The sequence below is a fragment of the Pristis pectinata genome, chromosome 5 (genome assembly GCF_009764475.1).
Source record: "Pristis pectinata isolate sPriPec2 chromosome 5, sPriPec2.1.pri, whole genome shotgun sequence".
Taxonomy (NCBI): domain Eukaryota; kingdom Metazoa; phylum Chordata; class Chondrichthyes; order Rhinopristiformes; family Pristidae; genus Pristis; species Pristis pectinata.
The window spans coordinates 55,865,071-55,887,629 of record NC_067409.1 but is presented as its reverse complement, the minus strand read 5'-3'; the positions used below and the strand labels follow the sequence as shown (position 1 = coordinate 55,887,629).

The 22,559-nt window shown below is 39.4% G+C and overlaps 1 protein-coding gene across 1 annotated transcript in view; it reads right to left on the bottom strand.

The window, feature by feature from the left end:
• Positions 1-22,490, bottom strand: part of vps50 (VPS50 EARP/GARPII complex subunit) — a 127,901-nt gene extending 105,411 nt beyond the window's left edge. Inside the window, exons 1-3 of the mRNA XM_052015828.1 lie at positions 22,344-22,490; positions 16,024-16,095; positions 467-589 (exon numbers count right to left, since the gene is read on the bottom strand). Of these exons, the coding sequence (XP_051871788.1) occupies positions 467-589; positions 16,024-16,095; positions 22,344-22,376 (228 nt within the window). The 5' untranslated portion in view covers positions 22,377-22,490. The remainder of the gene's footprint in view (positions 1-466; positions 590-16,023; positions 16,096-22,343) is intronic.
• Positions 22,491-22,559: the final 69 nt, after the last annotated feature.

Here is a 22,559-nt window from a genome sequence, read left to right as displayed (position 1 = left end):
ACCAGCAAAAGCAAACATTAGAAAGTGTTCATTGCATTAGTGGAGCAACACATGAAGATCAATACATGGTGCAGAATATCCTGTTGCTGTAGATTAGTGCAAAATGATTTTATTCTCCACAAAGTTACTTTTGAGGGAATTTGATATATCATTGACTTTATCCTTTATCCTGTTTGTAATATAGAACTAGACTCTTGGAAGTAGTTGCCAATATTTGAAATATAAGCAAACAGAAGCATATTACAGCTTATCTGATCTTCTCCCTCATGCAGTTTCTTCAACCTATGTAACAAAGATACTGTTAAATCTTCTATTTTGCATTAATTGTGAGCAGCTAATCAAAGTAGCCCTTAAATAAATTAGTCATTTTTTGAGGAGAAATGTTTACCATGCTTGAGCAAGTAAAACACTCGTTACTTTCAAAAGTCTATTTAATGAAGTTAAAAAATAAATACGCTATAGTTACCTCCAGTTCATGCTCCACAACATCAAATGAATCATTGCTGAAATAGATTTCCTCAATACTGTTAATAATTTCTTGCTCTGCTTGAGGGTCACTGGGATTTTCTCTCAACTCCCTCAGTTCTTCCTTCAGTAAAATGAGAAATTAAATAAGTAAAATTACATGGTTCAGGGAGATAATTGCAATACCAATAAATTGTCTGAATTATCCCTTTGTCCCAAAAGGATTAAAACTATATATTCTACTGCTGGCACTAGTTATGGCAGATGATGCTAGCAAAGTCAGTTAGTTATATTCTTCACATGCTTACCAAATTCTACACTTGATGACTTTAGTTAGAACAAATTTTTCATTTCATTAGTTAAGGATATTTTCACAGTAATTAGCTCAGCTGAGTAGCTCTACACCACCCTCAGCTGCTTTTGCAGAATATAAACCACAGGAGCCTCTCTGAGCTACACTGAGCATCTCTTGGATCCAACTCAGATGGAGAAAAAACAACATCTGTTTAATTCCTTGTAACGAAGGCAGCTGCAAATGCTGTAGGCTACTTATTGACTTCTGAGACTTTGGGAGCATTTCTGGGACCATGTAGAAGCCAGGCCAGAACAAATATCCTTGCAGGGGTGTCTGCTAGTGCCTTTGAGGAGGGTTTAACCTAACAGGGAGATGGGAAGCAGAGGAAAGACCAGAAGGAGAGAGACAAAGCCACAAGTTAATAATGCAGTAAGCAAAACAAAGCATGCAGAAAGCCAAGCACCAGACAGCATCAGAGTACACAAAAATGTTAAGGTAGTCAAATTAAAAGCACTGGATTCATAACAAGGTGGATGAACTAAAAGTACAAATAGTCATAAATGGGTACAATCTAACTGCCTTTACAGAAACATTGCTGCACTGTGGCTGAAGCTAGAAAACAAATATTTCAAGCCATTTGACATTTAGGAAGGACAGATAGAAAAGTAATGCTATAAAATAGGAATAACATCAGTAAATAGACCAGAGCTTGGCTTGGCAGATTGTGGTACAGTTAGTAGAGCTGCTCCTTCACAGTTCCTACTCAGTACTAGCCGCTGGTATTATCCGTATGGGCTTTGCACATTCTCTGATACCACACAGATTTCCCCAGGGTGCTCTGGTTTCCTCACACATCACAGGCACATGCAGGTTGGTACGTCAACTGGCCACGTTTAGATGAGAAGTAGAAGCTGGGGAGTTGCTAGAATTGGGAGAATAAAATAAGATCACTGTAGGATTGGTGTAAATGGGTGCTTAATGATCAGTGCAGACTCAGTGGCTTGCTTGCATGCCTTTTAACTGTGACCATGAAAATCTGTTCAGGTGGAGCTAAGCAGCAACAGAGGGAGCAGAAAACGGTGGAAATGTTTATAGACCTCCATAAAGAAGTTGCATCATATAGCAATGTAAAAATGAGGAAATTCAAGGCGAACAGGACTAATAAACTAATCGGGGAAACTTTAATCTATATGCAAATCAGATAAATCAAATTACTACCAACAATATGGACGGTAATGAATGAATGCAAGATGGATTTCTAGATCAGTATGTGGTGAAACAGCCTATTTTAAAATCTGGTACTATACAATAATGAAAAGGTTAATTAATAATCTTATTATGAAGATACCCAAGGAAAGAGTGACCATAACATGATTTTACATCATTCAAAAGTGGATACAGTTAAACCTGAAACCAGGGTTTTCAACCTAAACATGGAAACTATGAAGGAATGAGGGGTTAGCTGGTTGTGATATCGGGAAGCCGCATTTAAGAGATGACAGTGTATAGGTAATGGATAGCATTTAAAGAAATAATACATGATTTACAACAAATATACATTCCTTTAAGACACAAAAACAACAGAAATAAAGACAGTATTAAATCTAAGGCAAAGATTATGTAAAGTTGCCAGAAAAAACTGTAGAGTCAGAGTCACACAGCATAGAAACAGGCCCTTCAGCCCAACTCATCCATGCCGACTGTGTTGCTCATTTGCCCGCATTTGGCCCATAGCCCTCTAATCTTCTTCTATCCACATACTTATCTAGATGGCTTTTAAGTGTTGCCAATGTGCCCGCCTCAACCACTATTTCTGGCAGTTCAATCCAAATACGCACCACCCTTTGCATGAAAAACCGGCCTCGATGTCCCTTTTAAATTGCTTCTGATCTTAAACCCATGTCCTCCTGTTTTAATGCACCTCCTCCCTAGGGGAAAAAAAGACAGTGCTTTCATCCTGTCTATGCCCCACATGATCTTGTATACTTCTGTCAGGTCACCCCTCAATCTCCTACATTCCAGGGAATAAAGTCCAAATCGACACAACCTCTCCTTGTAACTCAAGTCACCCAGGCAACATCCTGATAAATCTTTTCTGCACTCTTTCTAGTTTAATAACATCTTTCCTTTGACAGGGTTACCAAAACTGTACACAATACTCCAAGTGCAACCTCACCAATGTCTTCTATAACGGCAACATAACTTCCTAACTCCTATACTCAGTACCCTCATTGATGAAGGCGAGCACACCAAGCGCCTTCTTCACTACCCTATCTACCCGTCACGTTGCTTTCAGCAAACTACGCACAGGTCCCTCTGTTCCATAACACTCCCCAGGGCCCTACGATTCCTCCCCTTACATTTACATGGATTGAAAGCCATTTGCCAATCCTCAGCCCACATACCCAGCTGATCAAGATCCCCCTGTAATTTGTCATAACCTTCTACACCACCTACAACACCGCCTATTTTAGTGTCATATGCAAACTTACTAAACATGCCTTATATAAACAATTTGGATGTGAATATACAAGTTACAAACAACAAAGGTCCCAGCACTGACCTCTGTGGTACACCACTAGACACAGGCCTCCAGTCTGAGAAACAACCCTCAACCATCACACTCTGCTTCCTACCACTGAGTCAATCATGAATCCAATCTACCATCTCACCCTGGATCCCATGCAATCTAACCTTCCAGACTAGCCTGTCATGAGGGACCTTGTCAAAGAGCTTGCTAAAGTCCATATGGACAACATCCACTGCCCTACCCTCATCTACCCTCTTAGTTATCTCCTTCAAGAACTCCAAGAGATTTGTCAGACACTACTTCCCACACACAAAGCCATGCTGACTGGTCCAAATCAGACCCGGTCTCTCCAAATATTGGTAGATCCTGTCCCTCAGAATCCCCTCCAGCAACTTACCCATCCCAGATATCAGACGGACTAGTCTACAGTTTCCTGGCTTGTGCTTGCTACCCTTTTTAAACAATGGTACCACATTAGCCACTCTCCAGTCCTCCAAAAGCTCACCTGTGGCCAGAAATGAAGCAAAAATCTCTGCAAGGGCTTCTACAATTTTTCCTTAAGCTTCCCACCAGGTCTGAGAATGTCAGGCCCTGGGGATTTATTCACCTTAATGCACTTTAAGGCCTGCAATACCTCCTCCCTGCTAATCCTTATGTGGTCCAAGACAACACCATTCATTTCCATTGTTTGCTCCACAGTAAAAACTGAGAGAAATATTCATTAAAAATCTCACCCATTTCCTTTGGTTCCATGCTGATCTTTAAGGGGGCCTATTCTCTCCTTAGCCACCCTTTTACTCTTAATATACCTAAAGAATCTCTTGGCATTTTGGCTCACCTGCCTGCTAGATCCTTCTCATATGCTCTTTTTACCCTCCTAACTTATGTCTTAAGTGTGCTCCTACACTTCTTGTAATCATCAAGAGATTCACTAGTTTCCAATTGCTTATGCGCTGCGTATGCCTCCCTCTCTTTCTTAACCAGAGCCTCAATATCTCTCGTCATTCAGGGTCCCCGAAACCTGCCAGCCTTGCCCTTCACCCTAACAGGAACATGCAGGCCCTGAATTCTTGACATCACATCCATGTAATAAATCACATCACAGTAAGCCTTTGGATTAGGCTCATATCAGAATTCAGCAAAGGATGACAAACACATTAATAAAAAAAAGTATAAGAGTAAACTAGCACGACACATCAAAACCAGATGATAAGAGATGCTATAGGTATAGATATAGGAAAAAAAACTAGTAAGGTCCAATGTGGGTCCCGAACAGACTGAAATGGAAGAATTTATTAAGGCAGTTGTTTTGCCTTCATAGAAGATAACACAAAGAAACCCGAAAATACTGGAGAACCAAGATCCTGATGCAAATGAGGAAATAAGAAAAAAAAACACGATAATACTACTGGACAAGTTAATTAACCTAAAAACTAATAAATCACAAAGACCTGATTCTTTATATTCCTAAAGCTGAATGAGGCTCTTGTGGAGATAGTGGATCTCTAGTTACCATCTTCTAAAATTTTATAGACTCTGGAATAATTTCTGCAGATTGGACAGTGTCAAATATGACCCCACTATTTAAGAAAGGTAGGAGAAAGAAAACAGGGAATTACAGACTTGTTTGCCTGACATCAATAATGGAAGAAATATTGCAATAGATGTGATAGCAACACTTGGAAAATAATTTGATTGAGCAAAATCAACATGGTTTTACAAAAGGGAAATCAGATTTGAAATCAATCTATTAGAGTTCTCACAACATGGGAAGAAGCCATTTGGCCTATCAAGTCTATGTCAATTCTCCAAGCAATTCCATTCCTTCACTTATTCCCATGCATCCCTGTACAGAAGTCACCAAAAGCCTATGGGATTATTCAGTAAACAATTTGGAAGGCAAATGGTACATTAGCCTTTTATTATAAGAAATTTGAGCACAAGATTAAAGATACATTACTACAATTATTTTGGGCCTTGGAGAGACTACACATGGTGTAATGTCTACAATTTTGGTTCTTTTAAGTGTGCAGCAAAGATTCACCAGACTGATTTCTGGAAAGGCAAATCTGTCATACAAGTAAATCTCTATCTCAATCTCGAGTAAGCTAGGCCTTTTTGTTCTGAGTTTATAAGAATGAAATGAAATCTCATCAAAACTTTAAAAAAATGCTTAAAGGCCTTCAAAATGCATAAAAGGTAGATTGTAGAGAGGATGTTATCTTTTCCTGAGGAGTCAAAACCAGGGTTATGATCTCAAAATGAAAGAGGATACTTGACTCAGAGGTTGGCGAATCTTTGGAATTCTCCACCACAGGTTGCTGTGAAAGTCCAGTCATCAATTGCATTCACAACAGAGATAGAAAGATTTCCAAATAATGAAGAAATCAAGGGATATGGCAGAAAAATTAAGTCAAGGTAGATGATCATTTTGTTGAGTGGCAGAGCAGGCTTGAGGGCCTAAATGGCCTAGGCATTATGCATAGTTCCTGAGAAGACTATTCAATGAGAACATAAGACAATGCTTTAGATAAATCTGTTATAGGTAGACAGGCAAGACGATTAAGTAGGTTTTATCCCTTGTTGGCATTCTCACCAGATGGCACAAGCTTAGACTAGAAGCTAGGTGCTTCATGATTTGGTAATGAAGTCAATAACAATAATGAGTTTTGGTCCCCCAGGGAAACTACATACTTTGCCTTTGCTACTTTCAGTGCTTCTTAATCTGAATACGGAGTCAGAGGAACATGACTGGGTAATAAATGAATACCTTACAGCATCAGCAGAGGATCAAAATGAAATAGGAAGTAAAAATACAACATTCCACTCTACTTTTTCCTCCAAAAAGAAGTCTTAAGTACTCATGCATACATGAAACAAACTGATCTGACAATCAAATGCAATCTGTGATATCTGGATTCTTGCTAGCAACATACAGTTAGATATTAACGAATGTAATTGCTGTCTTTTTCCCAGGGTTAGGGAGTCTAAAATAAGAGGGTGTGGGTTTAAGGTGAGGGGGGAAGATTTAAAGTGGATTTAAGGAGCAAGGATCCCCCCTCCCCCCCTCCAAACACACACAGAGTGGCGGGAATATGGAACAAACTGCCTGAGGTGGTGGTAGAGGCAGGTACAGTTACAATGTTTAAAGTACATTTGGATAGTGATGTAGATAGGAAAGATTGAAAGGGATATGGGCTAAATGTAGGCAAATAAGATTAGCGTGGACAGGCACCTTGGTTGCTGAAGGGCTGTTTCCAGGCTTTATAATTCTATGAATCTATGCTGTCAAGTCAGTGGCAATATGGAGTTTGGATGAGAATTTAGAATAGAATAAACAGCAGCATCAAAATGCTCCAATCTATATGCCTTACTGAGTCCTTGAGTGAATTACTGCATCAATGGATGTTAAGCAATCAACAGTTGGATGTATTTAGGTTCAAGGTAAAATAATATTTTGAATGGAAGATTATCTGTTATGTTTAAATTTATTCCCTGACAATTGGTTGCTTCAGACCAATAAAGTTCATGAATAACACAGATAGCAGAACCTGGCAATCAAGTTATGATCAAGGAGGTACAAAAATGTTGAAGGAATCAAGTTAAGTGTTTGCACAAATGTTTTTGCCATAAAGTATTTCAAAATAATTGACAATCTTTTAAAAGTATACTAGTTAATAGTGATATAATTAATATTGATATTAACTGTATCACTATTAATATTTTGGGAATTACTGAACTGGAGTAGTCATATACACAATGTGGATACAAGAGCAAGACAGAGGCTAAGAACTCTGCAGTGAGTAACTCACCTTCCAACTCCCCAAAGCCTGTCCACTATGCATAAAGCTCAAGTCAGGAGTGTGATGAAATACTCTACTTGCCTGGATGAGTGCAGCATTCAAAAAGCTCGACACCATACAGGATAGCAGCCCACTTTACTAGGCACCCCATCCATTCATTCATTCCACCACCAACACACAGCAGCAGTAGTTTGTACCATCTACAGGATGCATTGCAGCAACCCACCAAGTTTCCTTAGCATCTTCCAAACCCACGACCTTTACCAAGTAGAAGGACAAGGACAGCAAAAACTTGGGAACACCACCACCTGGAAGTTGCCCTCCAAGCCACACACCATCTGCACTTGGAAATATATTGCCATTCCTTCTCATTGCTGGGTCAAAATCCTGGAATTTCCCCTCCCTGACAACATTTTGGATATACCCACACCTCAAGGGCTGCAGCAGTTCAAGGCAGCAGCTCACCACCACCTTCTCAAGGGCAACTAAATGCTAACTCAGCCTGCAAAGCCCACATCTGTTGAATGAATAAAAAATATAAATAGCAGCCAATAAGAATTTGTTGAAAAGCAAAAGAAAAACTGCAGATATTGGAAATCTGAAATGAAAACAAAATGCTAGAAACACTGAAGCAGCATCTGTGGAAAGAAAACAAGATCAATGTTTTAGGTCAAAGATCCATTGTCAGAACTGGGAGCACGTTTGAAATTGTTGAAAGAGGAAGAGGTTGCGAGAAGGTGATAAGGAAGAAACCAAGAATATCCAAGTGACATTAATGCCGTTTAAGAGGGTGTTGAATGCTGGGTAATCAGCTGATCTGTCAGAAGGGGTGTAAATGGAGGGAGGCGAATGACAGTAGTAGAGAAAATAAACAATGCTGGAACACAGTCAAATTTGTTGAACTTCGAGTCTACCAACCATTATTCAGCTTTCTGGGTCTGAATATCTGACTCTAGAAGAGTGAAAAGTGACTTGATTAAAACATTAAAAATAACTCTGGAGTGTGAAGCAACACACAAAATCCTGGAGGAACTCAGTGGGTCAGGCGGCAGCTATGGATGGAAATGGACAGTTGACATTTTGGGGCGAGACCCTTCATCAGGACTGGAAAGAAAGAGAGCAGATAGTTGGGGTGAAGGGGTGGCACAAGAGCTGGCGAGTGATAGGTGGATCCAGGCAAGCGGGGGGGGGGGGGGGGGGGGGTGATGGGTGATAGGCAGGTGAGGGAGGGGGAGGAGGAGAGTGGGAATGATATAAGAAGCTGGCAGGTGACAGGTGGAAGTGACACAAGGCCTGAAGAAGGTGGAATCTGATAGGAGAGGACAGTGGACCATGGAATAAAGGAAAGGAGGTGAGGAAGGGAACCAGAGGGAGGAATGTGTGGGTGATGGGCAGATCGAGAGGGCAGAGGAAGGGAAAGATATGGGGCTGGTGGGATAAGGAAAAAAAAAATGGTGAGTGTTTCCTCTTGAGGGGTCAAGAACTCAAATACCCTTAGCAAGTCCCCTCACAACTTCTGTTCCAAGACCAAACCCAGTTTCTCCAGCCTCTCCTCCTGGAATCTTTCCAGTATTTCTCTTCTGCCACTCTCCAAGGCCTTCACATACCTCCTTAAGAGTCACGCTCAGAACTATACACGAGACTCCATTTGTGCCAAACTAATATTTTATTAAGGCTCATCATGACTTTCTTGCTCTTCTCTCTATGCCTCAACTCATAAATCCCAAGATCATGCACATTTTCTTTAACCTGCTATTTTCAGATCAAAAAAGAAGTCCGGGTCTCATAGGAAACCCAGGGAATCAAACATTCTTATTCAAACATCAACAAAAATTCATAGACACTGAAGAGAATGGTTTCCAGCTCTGGTAAGAATACTAGTTATGAGTGTGCATTTAGCAAAATCTAGTTTCTGTTTAAACACTGAACACAGTATATACAGTAAATATTACATATTGCATTACTAAACCTCAATATAGTCTCAAAGCACTCCTATGCCAATTCAGTCCACCAGTTTGTTTAGCATGATATTTAAAATCAACACATCAGAACCCATAATTCAGGGTACAAGTTGGCTACAAATACCTTGAAGTTCCAGATAAAGTAAGTTCTGATCACTGGTACTACACTGCCATCTAGAGATGAAATAATATTATGATACAAAACCAGCACAGAATAATTTCCCAGTACTGTTACAGTAAACTATCGTGAATTAGATAACGACAACACAAAAATACCAAGATATCATGCCCCTTTATACCTCAAGATTTCTGCCTCTACCAACCCTGCAGACTATGATGAATTCCACACCTCTATCACTTCAAATGTAAAGATCTGTCTTCATCATTCCTCTAACCCCTCTACCAATGAATTTAAACCCAAAGCCTCTGGCATTTGACCCCTCAGCTAAATAAGAATCCATCAAGGTGCCTCAATTATATGCAGTCAGGCATCATTCAAGTCTTTCCTCAGCATCCTCCAAGCCAAAGAAGACAATCCCAGCTTGTATAATCTTTCCACACAATATTTTCTTTTCCCAGCAACATTCCTGTAAACTTACTCTGCACCTGTTCAAGCCCCATCACATCTTTTTTTGTGATGTGGTGACCAGAATTGCCTGTAGTACTCAAGCTGTGGTTGAACATACATTGCATAAATTCTACTGTAGACTCAGCTGATACAGGAAAGCAACCTCTTTGCCTTTTTTAAATTATCTGTCCTTCTACCTTAAGAGTAGGTATTACAAGGTCCCTCTACTCATCCAAAATGCAACTCATGGGGTGTTAAAGGTTAACTGCCATGTGTTTGGATTTTCAAAAGACAGTCAATATTGTGCCACATAAAAGGTTGCTATACAACATAAGTGCCTGTGACATGAGGAGCAATCTATTTCCATGGATAAAGGATTGAGTTATAAACAGGATTAGTGGGTTGTTTTCTGGTTAATAAATTATAACTAATGCCATAGTGTGGGGGGCTTCATTTAATTAATATAGATTGCAAATACCTGAACAGAGAGTGAATTGTTTGCAAATTTCCCGAAAATACAAAGATGAATGGGGAAAGCATGTTGCGAATAGGATGCCAAGTACATAAAACAGTATATAAATAGGTCACATGAACAGGCAAAACTGATAGATGGAAATGAGGGGTTATTCATTTTGGGAAAAATAGGAATATTGCTCAAATGGGAAGAGAAACCATTGAACAGTGCAGTAGAGAAGGATCTGGGTATCCTTGTACACAAAACACAAAGTTAACATGCAAATACAAGTAATTAACAAGGCAAAGGGAATGCTGGCCTTTATTGCTAAGGGAAATGTGCAGAAAAATATGGAAAACTTGATACAACTGTGCATTGGTGAGACCACGTACAGAGTACAACACAGTTTTGGTCTGTTTACCTCAAAAGGAATAAATTTACTTTGGAAGCAGTTCAGACATGATGCACTAGGTTCATTCCTGGGACAAGAGGTTTGTCTTAATAGGAATGATTGAGCAGACTGGGTCTGTATTCATTGGAGTTACCAGGGTTGACGGGTTTTCTGCAAGAGGAGGAGAGACTGAATAGATCAGACCTTTATTTGCCAGAGTTTAAAAGAATGAAAGATTACATTGAAACTTACAAAGCTCTGTCAAAGCTTAATAGGCTGGACACAGGAAGATGTTTCCCCTGGCTGAGCAGTCTCAAACCAGGAGTTACAGTCTCAAAGAGGTAGGCCATTTAGGACCAAGGAGAGAAATTTCTTCACGCAGAGGGTACTCAATCTTTAGAATTCTCTACCGCAAGAGGCTCAGTCATTGATTCTGTTCAGAAGACATGAATAATTTCCTGATATTAAGGGAATCAAGGAATATGGGATGGGGCAAGAAAACAGTGTTGAGGAATATTAGTTATGTCAATAAATGGCAGACCACACATAAAGAGCCAAGTGGGCAAGTCCGATTTTTTTTCCTGTTTTAAAATTAGAAATAAAAGATAAAAAAAAGAAACCCAGGCAACCTCCATTTTCCAAATGTAACAATAATTGTGATAGAGAAAGCAATGCCGATGTTGTGCCCACTGTGGATCAGTGGATAACACTCTTACCTCTGATTCAGTAGTTGGTGGGTTCAAGTCTCAATCCAGAGCCTTAAGCACAAAAATGAATAGCTTATGACATAAGTTTGGAAGAAGTGCTGTGCTGACAGAGGAGCTAAAATGTTGGTGAGAGATTAAACAGAGATCCCATCTGCCCTCAGATAGTCATGGAAGATCCCACGCAATATTTTGGAGAGCTGAATTAAACTAATAGTTAATTGCTCCAACTGACCTGGTCAAAATGTATCCATCAACCACCAAGTGATTATCTGGATATCTCACTTTGGCACCTGTCAGAATTTTTGCTCAATGCAGCACAGAACCAATGGTCCAAAAGACAGGAGCATCAAATAGAATTTAACTGTGACATTCCAATCGGGTAATACCAGATGCAGAGTAAAGTTCTATTCCTTTCTGATACCTCCATTAACATCCCCACCCACAAATGTGTCAGTGTAGCATCTTTTTACCTTGCTGACTACCTATTCCATAGGCTATTTAACTGGATTATTAAGTTTAATGCCTAATAATAAAGGTAATGGAGCATTTTGAGCTCTTACCACAAGTGGAATCTTCTAAGGCAGACAATTTGATCCCATTAGCTTGGGATACTTCCAATTCTAAACCTAATGCACAGTATAGCACCCAAACAAGAAAAACAAATTAATGTTTTTAAATGCAGCTTTCTGCACAATATGAAGGCACAGCAAGCAGAAATTTTCAGAAATTGGGTCGAGATGGGATGAGATGGATGGAATAAAAAGCTAGGCAATGGAAAGCATTAAAAGAACTAAATGTCAAAGTGGCTTGGTAAAGTTTTTTTAAAAAATGCACAAAAGCTAGTTCTATAGCAGTGGCAGAATACATAGCCCCAGCATACAAGTTCTGCATTGCTGGAAACAATCCCAAAATAAATCAACCAGGCCAAGTAGGATTAGCCACTAAACAGGAAATGAAAGAGTCTCAAATTAAAAACATGAAATTATAAAAAATATTCAGTGTAGGCTTGTCAGCTGTCCTATAGGGTGAAAGATTAAAAATCCACTCAAATTCTATAGCACATTTATACATTACCTATTTCGCACACTGAATCAAAACAAGAACTGCACTGCCTCTTCCAAAGTGAAAGTTAACAGAAAATGAGAAAATAAATGGTTACAAAAGTCAATGCATAAAACACAAGGACACAAGATTCTGCATAGGTAGAATTCTTGTTGAACTTGATTTGAAGCGTGTAGAAAATACAGATAAAAATAAATGAGTAAAGGGTAATAAAAATGAACAGTAATTGTTCCCAATTACGTTAGAAGAAAACCAACAGTGAAGAGTAAGGGGGCTCTTTAAGGTCAAATGCACATAATACTACAAATGAAAATTCAGAAATTGTGAAACCGTAAAGCAACACAAGGAACGACTATTTGGCCTGTCAATCTGCATTGGATCTATTGACGAACAATCTAGTTAACTAACCCCAAGCTCTGTATATCCATGTGAGTTTTTTTTATTCTTTGGGAATTAACCATTCCCTGTGAAAAAGTACAATTGAATGTTTCTCCACCATCCTATTTGATGAGAAATTCCAAATCCTTACCACCTCCATGACTTTTTGTTCACATCATAAATCAAAAGGGCCTTCAAGCCAATGAAAACCATTTCACTTAATTTATTCTCTCTAAACCAAGGAGAACAATGATTTATTGAAAAAGAGAACAGTACAACAATTTTCTGCAAAGCTTAATTTCAGTGCATTAGAATACTTAGGAATCTTTCTTTACCTACCTGTCGAATAGATTCAATAGTACAACGTGCTTTAACACTGAACAAATTACAGTAGGAGAATATGAATAAATGATGTGCATAGTTATCTTATCGACACCAACTAACATAATTATTTATTCTAGCAAATCCAGTGAAAGTGACTTCAAGAGCAAGCAACATCTTGAGGGAGGAGAGTATTAGTTCATAGCACTACATTTAGTTAATAGGAGAAATAAATACAAGTGATTATGTTTGTCAATACGCAAAAGACTCCTCTTAGGATTAAGAGTTGAAGGGATATCCTACCAGATTCCTGAAGTAACACTCTGCATTAAAGAAATTCTGAGAAGTGGGCAGAGATTTAATGAATATGGGTAAACAAATGTGTGGCAAGTTGAATCAGATCCATTTACAAAGTCAATTTCATGCTGTTGCAAATTATTTCTCTCAAACTGCTTTCATGATACCTGATCAAACTGTTATTTTTCTCAATACTCATGCTGCAAGTGGAGTCAATCCATTTATGCTGGCTCCAGACATGAGCTGGCTTTACAGCTCCAATCTCCTTCCATAAAAAATAGCTGTGGAGGCCATGAATGATCCAAAAAGTTAGTGCCTGTGCAACTATTGTTATTTTCTTTATCCATTGAACACATCAACAGTAACTATTGAAGTACACTGTTAGAATATAAATACAGTATGATGTATTTGAAATTGACAAAAAACACAAGAAAATAGGAGTAGGCACCAGGCCTCTCAGGACTGCCCCATCATTCAACATGATCATGGCTGATCTATCCCAGGCCTCATCTCATCCCTCAGTTCCCCAATCTTACAAATATTTATCTACTTCCATGTGAAATACTTCCCATAAACTAGCTTCCATTACTCTTTGGGCTAAAGAATTCTAGACTCACAACCCTGAGAAAAATTTCTTTCACCTTATCCTGTAGCCATTTCCCCTCATTTGAAATTCTTCCACTTGTAAAAACATCTCAACATTCACCCTGTTGTGCCCCCATAGAATCTTTGATGTTTCAATAAGATATTCTAAACTCACTGAGAAGAATTCATTCTTCTAAACTCCAAAGAATCCAGACCCAACCTATTTAACCTCTCTTGATAAGACAATCCTGCCAAATCTCATTTGGACTGCCTCCAATGCGATATCCTTTCCTTAATCCTTCTGTTGTTCATCATTTGTGGTCTCTTTCCATTTAGAGAATCTGCCTTTCGATTCCTCTTTCCAAAGTGCAAGGTCTCACACTTTCCCTATATTAAACACCATTTGCCAAGCTTTTGCCCATTCACTCAATCTATCCCCATCCTGTTGCTGAGTCACAGTATCCTCAACATCACTTGCCCTTCCAACTTTTTTTTCATGTCATTGGCAAACTTGAATACTTTATATTCTGCCCCCCTTCTTCAGGTCATTAATACAAATAGCAAATAATTGAAGGTAATTCAAATAGGAAACCATACATTTCACATGTCAAGATGTAAAGCTACAATTAAACAAGTGTTCTTATTAAGATGCAAAATTAAATCACATAAGAATCAAAACAAAGAAGAATTGCCAAATGTATAATTTGCTACTTAACACTATATTCTCATTCTGGGATTGTAAAAGCACCAGAAATAGTGAAACAGTTAAATATCCAAGGAACAAAAATAAACAAATTATAAATGATACAAAAAAATCCAGCAAATAAACTTCCTTTGAAGTGTTCCATAAGGGAAAGGGACTTCCGAAGGACACTAATTACTAGCCTTATACATTCTAATAATTACTGATACACATTAAGGTTTAATAAGGACAGAAATAAATTGATATATAGGTAGTTCTGCTATAACTCAATAGTTCTGTTCCAAAGGCACCTTGCATTATAAAAAATCTCATTATGAAAACAATTGGGTCAATGGGAAAAAGGGGGTTAGGAACTAGAGCATTTCAAACTTGCAATAACAAAGTTATTTTTCCTGCAGGATTTTCAAAATTAAAGGTATTTTTAATAGCTATATTTATTTTGTTACTGCAAGCTAAAAATACTAAAGACTGTATGTTAAATTGTTTAATAAAGTATCCTTGCACAAGTATCAATAGAAGCAGTTGCTTGTTAATTTCCAATGGCCTCCTGTAGTGAAACTAGCCGCCTGTGTTGTTAAGAGACCATGGTCTCTTGATTATTGCGAGGAGGTTACAGTTACACAGATTCCCCCTGACCCCGCCAAGACAGGTTTTTTTCTGTTTGTCAATTTCCAAAGTAACATTTAAATGGTTCTCTAGTTCCCGATTGAAATCGCGTTATAACCAATTCAGCCCACGCAATACAAACAGTGTCTTCAAATTCATCAATTGCATAATATACAATTTGCATTATGGAAACACACATTATAGCAAAACTACCTGTATGTGACAATTCATATCCTGGTAAAATATCAAAGAGCAGAAACAAAAATAAGGACCCAAAAACAATTCTTTAATGGAACATAATTGATAATAATGTTTTTAACCAACTGGTGTTTGGCAAGAGGATTTGGAATGCTAATCAGAAACAATGTATACATAATCTAATGTAAAAGCACTTTGAAATTCATACTTTTTTTTTCCTTTTTAATATATGTAGATTTGAAAAAGCTGCTTTCAAATATAAAGCAAATCATGATTACACAGAACGAGGATGTCCTTTTCTCTTGCATATTCTACAACTCAGCCTTCAGTTCATATCAAAAAATCTTTAGGGACAGAATTAACTGCATGGTTCTTCAAAAAAGCTGACAGAAACATGATGAGCTGAATAACCTACTTTTGCACACAATGAACAACTTCTCAATACATGTTGTGTATTCCACATTTCATTTTTGAAGTTGACAGCTTTCTTTCTAATTTACCAATCAATTTATTTTAACCATTTATGAAGCCTTAAATCAAATTCTCATGAGTTCTTTTAGCTAAGCAAAATAACTTCAACTTACAGGGGAAAAAAAAGGAAAAGGATCTTTAAAAGGCTTCATCAATGCAAATGTCATTACACTTGAAACAGTTAAATATTGTCTACATGTCAACAACATGACAACTTTGCCACATTACCTTGCTGGGGATTCGAAAATTTTCAACAGGGGATTTAATCTCTGGCACACTTTCTTGGGGGCTTCTCAGGCCCTGAAAGAAACAAGACAAATGGAAGAAATGATGATAAAGAATAACACATATTCTTCAACATGCTATGCTACACTTTGCATTCCAAGGTAACTTTCAATGCTGCTGAATATCAAAGTGCATCAGATTCAAAACTAGTTCTATTAGATTAATAGACTAAAAGCAAATTTGTTTAGCTGATTTCTATCATGCTTTCCTCTACAAGATACTTCTCAAATTCCTGCTTTTCTTTACTTGATTTCTCTCAACTCCATTTCCCTACCCAGCTATAAACCAACAGCCACCTTAACTTGAAGTGGTAGCTTGAGTTCAAGACTTCATTCTCAGTTTCTCAGTCTTCACGGCCATTACACCAGCAAACCCACATTTTATACCAGTACCAGATTTGTCATTTTCCTTCAACCTATGATTCCCCTCCACCATGGATTACAGGGTTCTGACCATTTCAGTGCCATTTCCTGCATTTTGGTCTCAACTCTCCCCACTCTCTCACAACCAAATTAGGTTCACACAACGAACACTCTGCCAGAGGAACTCAGTGGTCGAGCAGCATCTGTGGGAGGAAAGTAACTGTTGACATTTTGGGTTGAAACCCTGCACCAGACTCATCACCAATCCTGATGCAGGGTTTCAACCCGAAATGTCGACAATTCCTTTCCTCCCACAGATGCTGCTCCACCCGCTGAGTACCTCCAGCAGATTGGTTGTTGCTCCTGACTTAACTTAAAGTCAACGCCTCACACACATCCAAGTTAAATTCCATCTGCCATTCTTTAATCCTATTTTTTTTAATTCTTTCCACATTCTCATCAACTACTCCCTCAATCTACCACTCATCTATACACTAGGGGCAATTTACACTAGACAATTAATCTACTAAACCGAACATGCTGGGATATGGGAGAAAACCAGAGCACCCAGAGAAAGCCCATGTCATCACAAGGAGAAAATACAAATTCAGCACAGACAGCATCTGAGATCAGGATTGAACCCGGGCCCTCGGTGTTGCGAGGCTCTACTAACTGCATCACGGTTCTGTCCGTAATTACATTATTTTAAACTATACAAATATTTAAAATTCATCAAACTTCACAAATTACCTGCATCACAGCATTGCAATTAAGTTAAGAAACATAATGGAAATACCATCCTTCAAAAGTATTTGCACACTTAATTCTTATGTGACGATTAGTCATAAGGGAAATCATTGATCTTGTTCAACTGTCTCATTACTGTATTGCTCCAACTAGAATCATCATCCCCAAAACCAAGTCCCATGATGTTTAAAACATTTAAAACAGTAAACAAACATCTTCCAGTGAATTAGGTTGCACTGTGTGTTAGTCTCAAATTACACCACAACCTGGGACACATTTCATGATACTGAATGCACAAGAAGCAAAAGAGAAAAAATAACATTACTATCAAAGATGCATGCAACACTAAAGTGTAATAAAAATAACAGAATTTCAGACGAAGAATGTTATGGAACAATTTAGTTTCCAACTGGGTAAGAGATTACAAGGGCTCTCATGGATAAAATTATTATTAAAAGAAAAGTATAGAATCGTAGAATGGTCACAGAATAGTAGCCCTATCATGGTCCATGGCAGATCTTGCAGCAGAGCAACCACCAGTCATTTCTCTTCAACCTTGCACATTCTTATCCCATCATACATTTATCAGATTCCCTCTTGAATGCCACAATCAAGCCAGAGACCACTACACTGTGACACACACACGGCATAAAAAAATTCTCAATTCTCTTCATTTTTATTTTATATCTGCGATTTCTAATATTTAAACCCTCCATCAAAAGAAACAGCCTGCCACTATCTAACCTATCCAGCTCCCTCGTAATTTCATATATTTCCAGCAAATTTTCCCTCAATTTCTTTTCTCCAAAGATGACAATCAATCCTTCCAATTTACCTTTGTAAACACTGACCCCCAACCAGGGAACCATTCTCGTAAATCTTTTCCAGACCCTCTCCAGTACCCCAACATCCTTCCTATAATGTGGCAACCAGAAACAGAACAGTACAGCACAGGAACAGGCCCAACAGCCCACAATATCAATGTAGACCAATCCAAACTAATCCCATCTGCCTGCACATGGTCTATACCCCTCCATTCCCTGCCTGTTCATGTGCTTCTTAAATGTTGCTATTGTATCTGCTTCCACCACTTCCCCCGGCAGTGCACTCCAGGCACCTACCACTCTGTGTAAAAAAAACTTGCCTCGTAAATCTCTCTTAAAACTTTCCCCCTCTCACATGTATAACGAGGTACAGCGAAAAACTGTTTTGCATGCCATCCATATGGATCATTTCAGTACAACAGTGCAATGAGGTAGTACAAGAGAAAACAATAACAGAATGCAGAATAAAATGTTGCAATTACAGAGAAAATGCTAGTGCAGGTAGACAATAAGGTGCAAGGCCATAACGAGGCAGATTGCGAGGTCACGAGTCCATTTTATCATCCTAGGGAACCATTCAATAGTCTTACAACAGCAAGATAGAAGCTGTCTTTGAGCCTGATGGAACGTGCTTTCAGGCTTCTGTATCTTCTGCCTGATGGGAGAGAGAAGAGAGAATGTCTGGAGTGGGTGAGGTCTTTGATTACATTGGCTGCTTTACTGAGGCAGAGAGAAGTGTATACATGAGGAAGAGTCCATGGAGGGGAGGCTGGTTTCCATGATGTGTTGAACTGTGTCCACGACTCTCTGCAGTTTCTTGCGGTCACGGGCAGAGCAGTTGCCATAACAAGCCGTGATGCATCTGGATAGGATACTTTCTATGGTGCATCGATTAAAACTGGTGAGGGTCCAAGGGACATGCCAAATTTCTTTAACCCCCTGAGGAAGTAGAGGCACTAGTGAACTTTCTTGGCAGTGGCATCTACGTTGTTGGACCAGGACAGGCTATTGGTGATGTTCACTCCTAGGAACTTGAAGCTCTCAACCCTCTCAACCTCAGCACTGTTGATGTAAACAGGAGCATGTGCACCTCCCCCCCTTCCTGAAATCAATGACCAGCTCTTTCATTTTGCTGACATTGAGGGAAAGGTTGCTGTCATGACAAGACGACACTAGGCTCGTTATCTCCTTCCTGTACTCTGACTCATCGTTATTTGAGATTCAGCCCACTATGGCAGTCTTATCTATAAACTTGTAGATGGAGTTAGAACAGAATCTGGCCATTCAGTCATGAGTGTATAAGGAGTAGAGTAGGGGGCTAAGCATGCAGCTTTGTGGGGCACCAATGTTGAGGATAATTGTGGCAGAGGTGTTGCTGCCTATCCTTACTGATTGCAGTATGCCTTATTAACCACTTTCTCAAACTGCCTTGCTATTTCCAATGATTTGTGAGCATGTACTCCCAGATCACTCTGCCTCTGCATCCCTTTTAGGACCGTATCCTTTATTATATACTGCCTCCCCTCATTCTTCCCACTAAGATGCATCACCTCTTCTCATTCCGCCAACATGGTTACAACCTGCTGCAATCTATCAGTATCTTCCTCACAATTCACAAAGCTATTAAGATTCATGTCATGTGCAAATTTTGAAATTGTGGTTGCACCCCAAGGTTAAGGCTATTAACATAGTAAAGCTATGGTCCCACCACAGATCTCTGGGGAAACAAAGGACTGCAGATGCTGGAATCTAGACGAAAAACACTATAATGCTGGAGGAACTCAGCAGGCCAGGCAGCATCTGTGGAGAAAAGCAGGTGGTCAACATTTTGGGTCAGGACCCTTCTTCAGGACTGAAGGTAGGAAAAGGGGAAGCCCAATATATAGGAGGGAAAAGCAGAGCAGTAATAGGTGGACAAAAGAGGGGAGGTGGGATGGGCACAAGGTGGTGATAGGTAGACGCAGGTGAGAGATAGTGATAGGCAGGTGCGGGAGAAGAAGGGAGAGCAGATCCACCGGGGGATGGGTCAAAGGTAAGGAGAAGAAAAAAAAGGGGCTGGAAAAAAAGAGATTGGCTAGGAAAGAGACTGGCAACGTGGAGATGCAGATCACAGTTATGGACAGAGCACAGGCATTCTGCGTATGGACAGAGCGCGGGCATGAGTATGCCTCAGGCTGAGAAACAATTTGCCTGTTACTTAGCTAAATCTGCATTCATGCTATCAGTGTTTCTTTTGTGCCATGCATTTCAGTTTTGCTGATAAGCCTTTTATATGACAGCTTATCAAAAACCTTCAAGTCTAGGTGCATCACAAAAAGTTTATCTGCAATAAAAAATTCTATCAAATTGGTTAAACACAATTTGCCCTTAAGTCCATAATGGCTTGCCTTAATTAATCTGTTTTCATCCTGGTGATTAAAAGCCATCCCACCACTAACATTAAACTGACTGGTCTGTAGTTGCCCTCCGCATTTGCATGCAAGTTCCCATTTTTGTCCTTAGTGGGCAACTCTTCTCCATATACTTCTATTTTACTACTGTATACGTTGTTTCTCTGAAAAGGCAGAAGATGCTGGAAATACTCAGCAGAGGAGACAGAAAAAGAGTTGATGTTTTGAACAGTTAACCTTTTATCAAGAATGTGGAAACTGAGAAAGCAAGTGTGCTGAAAATCTGAAAACCCTTTCCTCTCTCCACAGATGACTGCCTAACCAAGAGAGGATTTCAAGCATGCCTTATTTTACCTGTTACCTGGTTCTGATAAAAGGTCATCGGGACCTGAAATATTAATTGTCTCCGTAGATGCACATGAGCATGTGCATTAACAGGAGTGAGCCACTCAGCCCCTCAAGCATACTTGACCATTTAGTAAGAATGACAGCTGACCTGATTGTAAACTTGACTTCCCGACCCTGCCCACATGATAACCTTTCACCCCTTGCTTATTAAGCATTCATCTGGCTTAAATAACACTGCTTTCAATGTCCTTTGAGGAACAAAAGTTCCCAGAGTTCTTCGAGAAAATATTTGTCTCATCTGCTTTTAATAGGCAAACATTTAATTTTAAACCGTGAACCTTAGTTCTAGATTCTCCCACAACAGGAAATATCCTCACCTCATCCACCCGATCCCTTAGGATCATGTGTTTCAATCAAGTCACCATTCACTTTGTAAAAATCTCATGGGATTTTTTTCAGGATAATTGATTCAAATAGTGTCAATAAAACATTATAATTTGACAGCACAAATATTTAAAAACATCTTCCCAACTCCAAAATTTTGATCAAGACACACAATAACAAAACCATGTCTTAATAAAAATGTACTGTTCACTATTTCTAAATTATCAAAGTGTATTCTATAATATTCCAAGGTGTAGTACAGTCATTTTCTTCTCTTTTTGATGCTGTTGAACTAAGCATCATTTCTGAATGATGACAAGAAAATTCCTGATGCAGGGTTTCAACCCAAAACATCAGCAATTCCTTTCCTCCCACAGATGCTGCTATTGTTCCTCCAACAGATCATTTGTTATGAAAAGAAAACACATCTGTACCATCATACTTTAAGATCTTAAGAAAAAGGAACAGGGGTAGACTCTTAAGTCCTACAAGTCTGCTCCATCATTCAATAAGATCAAAGCAGATAAATATTGCTTAAAAACCTACTTTCTCACCCAACCTCAATTCCTTAATGGATTAAAAAATTGATTTAAGCTTTGAATACATTCAAGGATTCAGTCCTTGACAGCTTTTTTTTAGGTAAAGAATTCCAAAGACAACCCATTGTAAGAATAAATTCTCTTTTATCTCAGTCTTAAATAGGCATTCCTTTATCTGAGACTACATCCTTTGGTCCTTGATGCTCCCAAAAGGAGAAACATCCTCCCAGCATTTACACTGTGAACCCCTCCCAAAGAATCTTATATATCTACAAGAACACTTCTCATTCATTTAAAATCCAACGAGCACAGACCCAACCTGTTCAGCTTTTCCTCTTAAAACAATTCTTCCCATACCCAAAGTTCATCCCAGTGAACGTTCTCTGAAGTTACAAGAATCAGAGAATGAATCTATGCCCAGCTCAGACACACCTGGCGTGTGAATAGCAGCCCCAGACTCGGCCCCTCCTCTTTGTTACCCTTGGTGAGGGGCTCGGCCCCGGTATCAGCCTCTTCCTCCCCACCCCTTTGATGTTGGGCTCGACCCCTCCCACTCTACTGTTGTGGGCTGAGTCCCTTTAAAGCCGCGGCGAGCTCCTGCCGAGACCTCAGGCCCAGAAAATAGTTTGGTTTAAAGCACACTCACAACCCAGAACAACGGGCCATTACCTGACGGTACATAAGAGACTTTATTTTCTGCATTCTCCTGCCTCTTGGGATTCACTCCGGGCCACGACAGCTCTGTCCTGCGCTTAAAGGCAGCAGCCCTCACACCACCTCACCCCGGCAACCTCCATCTTCGGATCATGTGACTGCGGCTGCACATTGCATGATGGAACCTGTAGTCCGGAGCACCGGCGAACTGAACTACAACTCCCAGAGCTC